Genomic DNA, 12,196 nt, shown 5'->3' on the forward strand with positions numbered 1-12,196 from the left:
CTAAACCTAAATGCTACTCCAACACTCTGACAGGAATCCATTTCTCTAATGCTTGAACTCAAAGTATCACTTAAAGGAAAACTCAGGCCATACCCCTTTCCCTTACCTTTACTCTCTTGCTCACACTGATCCCTTCCCTTAATTCCAGTATTAAAATGCTCTGATTAACCCTAGACTTCCTGGCAGACCTGAAAAAAACAACAACAACAACAAAAAATATAAATAACAGAACTTACTTAAAAACAGACCTGATACCCACAGAAGAACACCAAAACTTCCCAGTAAAGTTTTGTTCACTCTCTAACCCAGAAAGGTGAGCCCTAGTTGCTTGGGAACCTAGTTGCTGCCAGTATAACTTTGCTGAAACTCTAACCCAGAAATTGAAAACCAAGTCCCCAGGGGACTAGAGAGAGGTCAGCTCAGCCTCAGGAACTCCTGCCCCAGCAGGAGGAATGGGACTGGGGCAGTGACTGGGAGGTCACTTCTGTCTCTGCAGCTGATAGGGCAGCAGCAGGAACGTGTCACGCAAAGGGACTGTGAGGTCCCTTGTGTCTGGAGGTGGCAGGTCAGCCTTGGCTTCTCCCTGGGATGTGCACTTTGGGGCTGCCATCTGCCAGTGGCCCTGCTAGGCCAGCAGAAGGCCCCTGCTTGGCATGCTGACTGTGGGATCCCCTCTGCCTCCATCCCCAGGACGACCCAGACAGAAAGAAGGCCCGCAGAGGGCTTGTCCTGTCCCTTCTGCTTGAGGCCAGGACTGGACAGCAGGAGGCACAAGGCTTGGCTGTGTCTAGCCAAGAAGCTGCAAGGCCAGCAGCAGGCCCAGGCCTTGGGAGATGCTGGTGAGGTGACTTCTGTGTGCTTGGCTGACAGGCCGCAAGGAGCCTGATGGCTGCTTGGGATGCCTGCTTCAGGAGTGGTTTCCACCCTGATGGAGCTTTCTTTGGTAGTAGGAAAGAGCAGAAGAGGAAAAACTGGTCTATCTCTGGATATTGGTCTACAGTTACTCCTTTGAAGCCCTGCTTAGGTAAGAAGAGCAGGGTTTTTCCTATTTAAAAAGAGGCAACAGGAAATCATGCTGCAATTTAAAAAGAAAAAAAAAGTTCAAGTTCCTTTTTTTTTGGCCTCCAGTGAAGTTTACCTTCCCAAAGGGATGACGGTTCAAGATGTATTTTACACTGATTAATAGGAAATTTTAAATAGTAGTGTTAATATTAATCCATATCATAGTAATTCAATGATAAATGATGAGTTTCTTGCTAAGGAAACCAGTAGACCGACTGCTGAGAGATGGGTGAGCTGGAACTCACTGAAACTCAAAGCAGCAACTGGGTTGGTGAGAGCGGTCTGAATGATCAAAGAGTAAGGGGAGGGCAAAGCAGGAGAACCATGGGAAGTGCATAGGTCCAGACAGGCAGCTGGAAAGGGGACATTCAGCAGGGTCTGTGTAATCAAGTCAGGTTTTCTTCCTGGAAGATGAGGGAGCACACCATTATAGACAAAGCAATGACAATGCAAGTACAGGTGAACACCAGGATTTCTTCTCCCGCAATGTATACACATCCTGAAAATTCACATTTCATCATGATCTTCTTCGTGAGACATTTAATGGAAGGGGTTGAATCATTTGAGCTGATGAGTAGTTTTTTTATTAGTTAAGTACTAAAAAAATTACTGGGTATTGAGGCAGAGCTTTGCTGTCTGACCATAAGCATAACCAGGGAAAACCTCCTGTGGCCCCGTTGTATTTGAGGCACTTCCATGGGCCGGCAGATGTCAGAAAAGAGCTGCAGGAGACCGGAGCCCTTTGGGAAAATCCGGTGGAGCCATGTGAAGTTCCCAGGGCACCTCCACTGCCAGCAGTGGTCTTTGTCCCTGTAACTGCAGCCCAGCCCTGCACAGGAAACCCCTTCAAAGACAACACCCTAGTTCAGTGTGTTCCTGGGACTGATCTAGATTTGAAATGGCCATTGGAAACCCATGATATTCTTATTCCTACTTAACCCGTGATACCCCTTATTCCTACGAGACACTTGAACATCCGTTTACCATCCTCGGTCATCTTTAGCAAATTCAGGCTGAGAAACTCAAGTATAGCACGCTTCAAATGGCTGAGGCAGAACCCATCAGCTTGCCCCACTTTGGGGAATCATCCCCTTCCAACTAGGGATATGACAGTGAAAAATGTGAAATGACCCGTCAGGTCAATGCGCAGAGTAAGGGAAAGTCACACATATTGTGCTGGAGTGTCAGAAGGCAAAAAGCACTGCACTGTGCCTCAGGGTAATCAAAGAGACTTAACCCAGTTCATCTGTGAGATAAAGCAGAGTGAAGGACGTTGAGTTGTGTCCTAACATGAAGAAGGATGTACATCACTGGTGAAGGAGCTGTCTTTTTGTGCCATCACCAATGCAAATTACACAAGAACTACATCAAATAAAGGTCAGCTGTCCCACCCTGGCCCTGTCACACCACGGGGCAGCAGAGGGACCTTTTTCAGTTTCAGCCTCTTCTTCAGAGAGGCTTTGCCCTCTCCCTGCGCACCACGGGGCAGAGCCTGGCCCTGGACGCTCCGTGAGCACCGTGCAGGTCGTGACAGGCTGCGGTGAGGGGACGAATGCCCTGGGCCCCCTTCCTGCTCTGCCCAGGCCAGCAAGGGCCCCGAGCGGCCTCGTGTCCCCTGCCCCTGCAGCTCTGGGCTCCCTTCCCCAGCCCTGGCTCTGCAGCACCAAGCCCTGCTGGGAGCCCTCCCCTGCATGCTGCCACCGCTCCCTGACGCTGCTGGTGCCCTCTGCCGGGCACTGCCCAGCCCAGCCCAGCCCCTGCCCACCTCTCCCCACCTCCCGGACCTTGCCTGCTCACCCAGTCTAGGTCCTTTCCGCTTGTTCACTGAAGGCCTCTGAGACCTTTGTGCTGTGGCCTCGCTGTGTGTCCTGGCATTGCAGAGCTCCCATCAGCCCGTGCATCCTTTGGCTTGGCTTTACTGTGAAGACCCACTCGCTGCCCACCCAACACAAGGCACACGGCATCCCAGGAGAACCCTTAGGATATCCTGGTGGCTCCCCATACCTCCCTGATGCCGCCAGCCCTGTCACGTTTCAATCCCAGGAAGCTGCTTCTTGACCAGTCAGGGCCTCCAGGGGCACTGGGCATCCACCAGTGATGACTCAGTCCAGCCCTGACTCCCTCACCCCCCACCCCGTGCCCTCCTGCCCCTGTGTCCAGGTGGCACCCAAGCACAAGAGTGAGGCCTTGAGCCTGGCATTCCCTGAGCGTCTTCTGCACTCCAGTTTGGGAAGAAGAGCCCTGAGCACCGAGCAACTTCACTTTTATTAACAAGATGCCACAACAGAGGCCAGGTGTCATTTAGGAATAAACACATTCAGAGAAAGCCTCTCGGTCAAAGAGAGGGTTGGTCATCTGGAAAAGAGGAATGAAAGGAAATATTTATCTGCAAAGAGAATTTTAAAAATACGTACCTAAAGGTCAAAAATTGCCTGAGATTAACTTGAGTAAAACTAGAAAAGGGAGATAGCCAACTGATTGCTAAGTAATTATTACCACTAGAATCAGTTTCTTCACTGTGGCTTTCAGGTCCTGGTTCCTCATGCTGTAGATGAGGGGGTTCACTGCTGGAGGTACTACCACATATAAAACTGCCAGCAGCAGGTTCAAGGATGGGGAGGAGATGGAGGGGGGCTTCAGGTAGGCAAACATGGCAGTGCTGACAAACAGGGAGACCACGGCCAGGTGAGGGAGGCACGTGGAAAAGGCTTTGTGCCGGCCCTGCTCAGAGGGCATCCTCAGCACTGCCCTGAAGATCTGCACATAGGACAGCACAATGAAAACAAAACAACCAAATACTAAACAAACACTAAGCACAAGTGCCCCAGCCTCGCTGAGGTAGGCATCTGAGCAGGAGAGCTTCAGGATCTGGGGGATCTCACAGAAGAACTGGTCCACAGCATTGCCTTGGCAGAGGGGCAGGGAAAATGTAGTGGCCGTGTGCAGGACAGCATTGAGAAAGCCACTGCCCCAGGCAGCTGCTGCCATCTGGGCACAAGCTCTGCTGCCCACAAGGCTCCCGTAGTGCAGGGGCTTGCAGATGGCAACGTAGCAGTCATAGGCCATGATGGTGAGAAGGAAGTACTCTGCTCCAACGAAGAAGAATAAAAGGAAGACCTGTGCAGCACACCCTTGATAGGAGATGGCCCTGGTGTCCCAGAGGGCATTGGCCATGGCTTTGGGCAGAGTGGTGGAGATGCAGCCCAGGTCGAGGAGGGCGAGGTTGAGGAGGAAGAAGTACATGGGGGTGTGGAGGCAGTGGTCGCAGGCTACGGCGGTGAGGATGAGGCCGTTGCCCAGGAGGGCAGCCAGGTAGATGCCCAGGAAGAGCCCGAAGTGCAGGAGCTGCAGCTCCCGCGTGTCTGCGAATGCCAGCAGGAGGAACTCGCTCACAGAGCTGCTGTTGGGCATTTGGTGGTTTTGGGCATGGGGTTCTGACCAAGGAGGGAAAAGGCAGGAAGAAAATACAACAGAATTGTCTGTTAATATGTGATTCAATTTCAGCCTATTAACCAGACATTAGGCAGGTCCCTTTCACGAGCTCTGACTGGGGCTGCCTGAGGCTAGCCCTGGGAGGAGGGGACTCCGCTGTGGGCAGTGTAGTTAACAGTCCTTACCTATAAAAAGAAGTAAAGAGGAACATGGAGTATTCTCAGATTATTTTAACTGTTGATGTGAACAAATTTTTACTCCCAAGTCCCCTAACGGCAGAGAAGGGCTGTGGCGATTTCTTTTTTCTCTACTGTCATTCCTGCTGCACTTCAAGTGAAACCTTGTGGATCCTCAGAGTTACAGATACTGTTCCTCTGGTGCAGAGTGTACTTCAGAGGGCACAGCCAGTCTGTCCATCAGTTCTGGTCTCAGCTGCCCTATACTGGTGGGAGAGGAGAACAGCGATTGTCCCAGGGAGGTGCCTGAGCCCTCCCTCACACAGCATTTCTGGCAGCAGCTCCCTCTCACCGCCTGCCCATGTCCCTGCTGCCTGCCCGTGTCCCTGCTGGGAGCTGGTCCTGTGTCCCCACGTCTCCTCCCTGTCCATGCTCACAGACCCCATCCCACATTCTATGTGCTCAGATTCAGATTGCCCTCCACAACAGGAATCTGAAAGCACAGAATCCAAAAATCTCAGATTAACCAAGCCTCAGTCTTCCCCTTCAAATGCCTCCTTATAAATGCCATTCTCTACAGCATCTTCTACTCCTCGCTGGAGAAACAGACATCCCAACAGATGCTATCAGGCATTGGATGTGCCAGCTGTAGAAGACCCCTCTGGCAACCCCACCTGCATGGCCCTGCTGCCAGAGACTCACAGTGCCAAGAGCCTGCAGATCTGTCCTGCCACACGCTGCCCTCTGTTGCTGCGCTCCTCACTGCCTCCAAGCCCTCTCTCCTTCTCTCCTCTCCCCGTGCCACCTGCGGTCAGAGCCCCCAGCCCTGCTGCGCTGTGCACAGGAGCTGCTCCTGGGCACAGCTGTCTCTCTGCAGTGCTGCCCGCTTGCCACGAGCTCCCCTTGGGCCCAGGAGCCCGGCCCAGCTCAGCAGCACAGCACCCGATCATGGCATCGCTTGCTCTGTGCCATTGGGCTCCCTCGAGGTGTAACCAAGGCCTCAGGGCTGACAGCTCCCGAAGGCAGCAGGGTTTCTGCTGGGCTGTGGTGTTTCAAGCAGACTGAAGTCATCGCTGACTGCCCTTCTCTGAACACAGGAGAGATGACTTTTACAAGTGTGATTTGTGCCGTTGAACTGTTGTTGTCAAACATGTTGTGCTTTAACCTGTCAGGCACCGAAGCAATACCGAGCTGTTAGATCACACCCACCACTCAAAAGCTTATTTGTTGAAATATAGACAGTTTAACAAGACAGAAAATAAAGATATAAGAATAACAGTAACAATAATAATAAAGAATAACACATTTTATTATTATTATTATTCCATGTATAACGCAATTGATGCAGAATGCAATTGCTCATCACAGACTGACCGATGCCCAGCCTTTCCCCAGGCAGGGGTCCCCCTGCACCCGGCCAGTTGCACTTCATGTATCCGTGCCTCTAGGATGGAGGTAGATTTTTGCATCCCGTTTTCTCATGGCCTCCTCATGGTCACACAGTTAAAACCACAGGGTTGCATGTAGTATGCACCCTCTATATCAACTTTCTTGAGCAGATGGATACTTACACCTGATAGCTGAGCTATTGGTTCGTGCATGTGAGGAGGAAGATGTATCCTCTTGTAGTTGTTGGAACTCATGAGAAAGTTTCTCTGTAGATGAGACACAGGCCCATAGGAAGAAGAAAGACTTTCTTTGTAATGCCAGAATTGGCTAGCCGATTCATCCATGTGGGTTCCTCTTGGTCTTTCCAGGTCATAACTGCCAATGAGCTGGCATATGGTGATGGTGCGCTCTGTACAAACTTCTGCCACATGGGTCGTGTGCACGTAACTTCATCCAGATCTTTGGACAGCTGTTTGTTGTCTAGGTTACTATCAATCACCTCCAACATGGCTAATTCCCTCAGGTACCGGATACCCCTCTCCATGGTGGTCCACTTTCCTGGTTGACATACAAGATCTTTCTTGAAGGAATACCTTTCGTTCAAGCATGACAGGATTAAGTTCCTTGTGTCCTTTACCAATGGCTTTGTCAATCAAAATCCGGCTGCTTGGCTTCCCTGCCCTCTAATTCCAGGCTATTGGCCCTGTTCTCCCAGCACTGGAGCAGCCAGGTGACAATGTGCTCACCAAGATGATGGCTGAAATCTTTTCCCATATCTCCTAGCTAACACTGGGATAGGGACCAGTTGGTTTCTGATGCTTATGTGATCTCTTCTTCTTTGTCCTCCTGCTTCCATGATGGCCCAACTTTGGTGAAACCTGCCTTATCTTCTTCTCCTTCCTTTCTTGTCCGGGTAGGAGTTTCTTTCCTTTCTAAAGAAAAACCAACTTCCACACCCATTGTTTTCTCTTTCATAGAGAGGCAACCGATACTGGCACAGGCTGGTTCTCTGGCCCAGCCATGGGGCCCATTTCAGGGGCTGGAGTGGCTGCAGGGCCCATCACAGGAGTTGTTCTGGCTGCAGGGCCTTTCAGAGGAGTTGGAGTGGCTGCAGGGCCTATCACAGGTTTGGAAGTGGCTCTAGGGCCTGTCACAGGGGTCGGTTTATCTTTGGGTGCACCTCAGGAGCTGGAGTGCCTGCAATGCTTGGTGCAATGTTTGGAGTGGCTTTGGACAGGCTATATGCCTGTCCTGGAGGAGAAGGGGGAGGTGCAGGAGAAAGGGAGAGGGAAGAAGTGGGGAAAAGCATCCCCCACTGTCCATCCCAGTTCCACCCACCATCACCACCCACCCTGCATATATTTACTCCCTGAGGAGAAAAGGCAAAGAGTATAAAAGAGTGTAATTCTAAATAATTTCTAAGAAATGAAGAGATTATTCCTGAGGTATTGAGGGGGCAATAATTTTATCCTATCATAAGTCAGTGCTATCCAATACAGCAAAAGATTAACCTTAAACCAGCCCCCAGAATTGATGAACAGCATGACATGGAAGACAGACTCTTAGCAATGTGCTATACAACACAATTCTGAAAACAAGCACAACAGACCCCAGATCAAAAAGATCGACATTGTGATCAGCAACTGCTAAACTGACCTAATGCTTAGAACAACTTACTTTTAAAACGCTCTGGTCAGATCTGTCATCTCAACCTTTGTGCTCCACGCTAGGCACCAAGACTTGCTGTGGTTTGACCCGGCAGGCAGCTCAGCACTACAAAGCTATTCATCCACTGGGATGGAGGAGAGAACTGGGAGAAAAAAAAAAAAAACATTTATGTGTTGATATAAAAGCATAATAACAATAACAACAACAACAATAATATATTGATATTATTATATATTATTATTCTTTATATATTACTATTATTATTATTCTTATTATGATTGTTATTGTCATTGTTATTATTGTTATAGACACAAATAGACCACGGAAATGGTATTTTTGTGAGCATATCAAAAGACAGAAAAGACGGGTGGTGGTGATTAATTGGAAAGTGTTAGACCTGAGCATGACAGACATGGTATGGAATGAACGGTGAATATTGTCCTAGTTTTTGCTGCAAAAGAGCTATTTTTTCTTCGTAGTAGCTGGTATGGTGCTGTGTTTCATATTTACAGAATTACAGAACAGTTTGGGTATGAAAGGACCTTAAAGATCACATCATTCCAACTCCCCTGCCCTGGGCAGAGACACCTTCCACTAGACCAGGTTGCTGAAGGCTCCATCCAACCTGGCCTTGAACACTTTCACAGATGGGGCTTCCACATCTTCTCTGGGCAGCCTGTTCCTCACCACCCTCTGAGTAAAGAACTTCTTTCTAATGTCTAATCTGAATCTACCCTCTTTCAATTTAAACCATTACCCCTAGTCCTATCACTGCTCTCTTTGATGAAGAGTCCCTCTCCAGCTTTCCTACAGCCCCCTTTAGGTATTAGAAGGTCGCTGTAAGGTCTCACCAGAGGCTTCTTTTCTCTAGGCTGAACAACACCAAATCCCACAGCCTTTCTTCAGGGGAGAGGTGCTCCAGCCTCTTGATCATCCTCGTGGCCCTCCTTTGGACTCATTCTAATAGATCCATGTCCTTCTTGTGCTGGGGGCCCCAGAGCTGAATGCAGTACTCAAGGTGTGGTCTCACCAGGGCTGAGTAGAGAGGGACAATCACTTCCCTACTCCTGCTGACCACACCATTCCTGCTACAAGCCCAGATGCTGTTGGCCTGCTTGGCCACCTGAGCACCCTGCTGGCTCCTATTCAGCCGACTATCCACCAATACCCTCAGATCCTTTTCCCCTGGGCAACTGTCCAGACACCCTTCCCCCAGCATTATGTTGGGCTGTTGTGCCCCAAGTGCAGGACCCGGCACTTGGCCTTGTTGAACTTCATACAGTTGACCTCAGCCCATGGGTGCAGCCTATCCAGATCCCTCTGCAGAGCCCTCCTACCCTTGAGTCGATCTACACTTGCATCTAACTTGGTGTCATCTGCAAACTTACTGAGGGTGCACTCGATCCCTTCATCCAGATCACTGATGAAATTATTGAAAAAGAAGATACAGCCAATTTTTAACCCAAGAAAGCATACATCCCTCCTGGCCTTGAGCAGCCAGTTTCCCCAGGAGAATGCTGGGGGAAGCAGTTTCAAAAGCCTTACTGAGGTCTGGGTAGACCACATCCACAACCTTTCTCTTCTCCACTGAGCACATCACCTTGTCTTAGAAGGAGATCAGGTTTGCCAAGCAGGACCTGGCTTTGGTAAACTCATGCTGACTGGGCCTGGTCACCCGGTGGTTCTGTAAGTGTTACGTGATGCTACTCAAGATAATCGTCTCCATGAGCTTCCCCAGCACCGAGGTCATACTGACAGGCCTGTAGTTCCCCAGATCCTCCTTCTGCCCCTTCTTGTAGATGGCCGTCACTTTGGCTAGTCGCCAGTCACCTGGGACCTTGCCTGATAGCCAGGACTGCTGATAAATGATGGAAAGTGGCCTGGTGAGCACTTCTGCCAGCTCCCTCAGAACCAACACGTGGATCCCACCTAGCTCCATAGACTTGCATACGTCTAAGTGGAGTAGCAGGTCTCAAAACTTTTCCTCATGGATTGAGGGCTTCATGCCACTCGCTGTCCCTATCTACCAGTTCAGGAGTCTGAGTACCAGGGGAACCACTGTTCTTGCTGCTGGAGACTGAGGCAAAGGAAGCAATAAAAACCTCAGCATTTTCCTCATCGCCTTTACATATGTTTCCCCCCACAACCAATAGAGGATGAAGATTCTCATTACTCCTTTTTCATTTTTTAATTTTATGAATTAAAAATAAATAAATAAATTATTTTTTTAATTATCCTTAATAGATAGATTGGGCTTCAGTTGGTCTTTTGACCTTCAAATTTTTTCCCTGCACAGCCTCACAACATTTAGAATGCGGTTCCAAGCAAAATGACAGCATACATGAGAAGGAAGCAGAGAAAAGGTAGAATTCAGTGGAATTCAATCACCATAATTACATGATAGTATGCTCCAGTTTTATTCCACTACATCCTGTATTGTCCAAATTGTCCTGCAATTGTTGATGCAGTTATCTTGTAATAGACAGCATAACCAGGGTGAGCCATCCACCTGCAGATATTAACAGCTGACAGAATGGAGCATCAGTGTGGAGGAACAAAGAAAAAATGAAGGATTTTGCCTACAGAAACCTCTTGACCTTTACAAGGAGAAGAGCCCAGTCCTGCACCGGAGGAAGAGGAACCCCACACATCAGGGCAGACTGGGACCCTGCTGAGTGGGCAGTGCCCAGGAGGAGGAGGGCCTGGGCACCACGAGGGATGCCATACGAGCAGTCGTGCTGCTCACCAGGAACCGGGCCACCTTCTACCAGAGCTGCCTTACGAGGAGTATGGCCACCAAGAAGATCTGAGTTATCAGACTCAGCTCAGATCCTGTGAGTCACCACACGGACAAGGGTCTAGAGCCAGCAGGAAAAGAGGTGCAGGTCTGGGAGCCCCTAGGACAGCCTGTTGTGGAGAGCAGCAAGGGCTGTGACAAGGCTGAGAGTCCCAACAGGACCCAGGGCTTTGTGTCCATGGCTCTGGCTGTTGTCTCTGCCACTGAGGCCTAGGAGGAGACAGCTTATCGGTAAAGCACCAGGGCCTCATTGCCTCCTCGCCCCCACCCATGAACCAGGCAGGGCTTGTACCATTCTCCTGCACTTGGCCATGCACATCCCCATCTCCTCCTGCCCCACGAAGAGCCCTGAGCAGTGTGTGAAGGGAAAGGATCTCCCTTCCCAGGGGCTGGGGGTCAAGGCCTGGCCCTTGTGCTTCGTGAAACACATCCAGATTTCCTACACATCAGTGTCACCTTCACACTGCCTTTGTCTCCTTGTCCTCCCTGCCTCCAATGCTCTGCTCTAACGAGCTCCAAGGGAGGCTGTTTCAGGGCTGGCCCTCAGGGGGACACTGCAGGAAACTTGCCTCTGACTTGGACTTGTTGAGAGATGTCTTCAATTGTCTCTCAGTGCCTGAGGTTCGTGGGCTCCTCAGCAAAGCCCCCCGAGGGGGGATTCCAATGCCTTGGGCTGGGCGTCTGGTGCTGAGCTGGACCGGGCTCGTGGGACAGAGAGAGGTCGTGGCAAGAGGGCGGTGGTGCAGAGAGACAGCTCTGCCCAGGAGCAGCTCCTGTGCACAGCGCAGCAGGGCTGGCGGCTCTGACCGCAGCTGGCACGGGGACAGGAGAGAAGGAGAGAGGGCTTGGAGGCAGTTGGCAGTGGGAGGATGCTGAGAGCTGCCTGCAGGAGAAATCTGCACAGCCCTTGACAAGGGAAGTCTCTGGCTGCAGGGCCATGCAGCTGCACATCCTGGAAGGGTCTCGTGCTGGGTCTTGTTCCTGGGAGGGCAGTGGGCAATGCAGTAGGCTTTGGGAGTCCTGCTGGATGGCACTGCGAGCTGAGGAAGTCTGGCAGAAGCCCCTTGGAGTGCCGTAATCCAGCTGCCTCCAGTCAGCCAAGAGTGTGTGGCCAAGCCTTCTTCAGACACTGAAGGGGATGGAGATGGGATATTGGGACGTCCAGCTTGTGCATATTCTTGTCTGTCTGTGGGGTGTTCTTCTGGGCTGGAGGCTGGTCTCCAGCAGGATGCAGCTCTCTCCTGGCATCCTTGTGTTATCCAGGTGTCCCAAGGAAGAGACACCTCCATGCTAAGGCCATGTCCGTGCTGCTGGATGGCGTTCAGTGGGCAGCTGGAGTGAGGCCTCTGCAGCCCTGGTGAAGAGGGAAAAGCTGAGATCCTGCTCATTCAAGACAAGGTGAGGATCCTGTCCATCTACACGTGGACTGGGGCTTCTCTGCTTTAAGCTGTTGCCACTTCTTTGGAAACACAAGTGTGTGATCACTGTCCTAAGCATATTTGCCTTGCTCTACACTGTGGTTGGATGAGTTTTTTGCAAAAACACTGCAAAGTTTATGGATCTCATAAGTGGACTGAACTTGAGTTTCCCCCGTGTTCCTGCCTTCCTCCTGCTGCACAGCAGGAAGGACTCCTCTGGAGCCCACAGCAGCCCCTGCTCCCAGGGCCACTCT

At 50.7% G+C, this 12,196-nt stretch overlaps 1 protein-coding gene across 1 annotated transcript; it reads right to left on the reverse strand.

The window, feature by feature from the left end:
* Nucleotides 1-3,543: 3,543 nt before the first annotated feature.
* LOC310890581 (olfactory receptor 14C36-like) lies at nt 3,544-4,586 on the reverse strand (the record flags this gene model as incomplete). The annotated part of the gene is made up of 1 exon (XM_083852900.1): nt 3,544-4,586. Exon 1 carries the CDS (start codon nt 4,471-4,473, stop codon nt 3,544-3,546), a length of 930 nt encoding a protein of 309 aa, XP_083709026.1. The 5' UTR covers nt 4,474-4,586.
* Nucleotides 4,587-12,196: the final 7,610 nt, after the last annotated feature.

This window comes from Anser anser, assembly GCF_964211835.1.
Source record: "Anser anser genome assembly, contig: HAP1_SCAFFOLD_32, whole genome shotgun sequence".
In the NCBI taxonomy this organism is placed as follows: Eukaryota; Metazoa; Chordata; class Aves; order Anseriformes; family Anatidae; genus Anser; species Anser anser.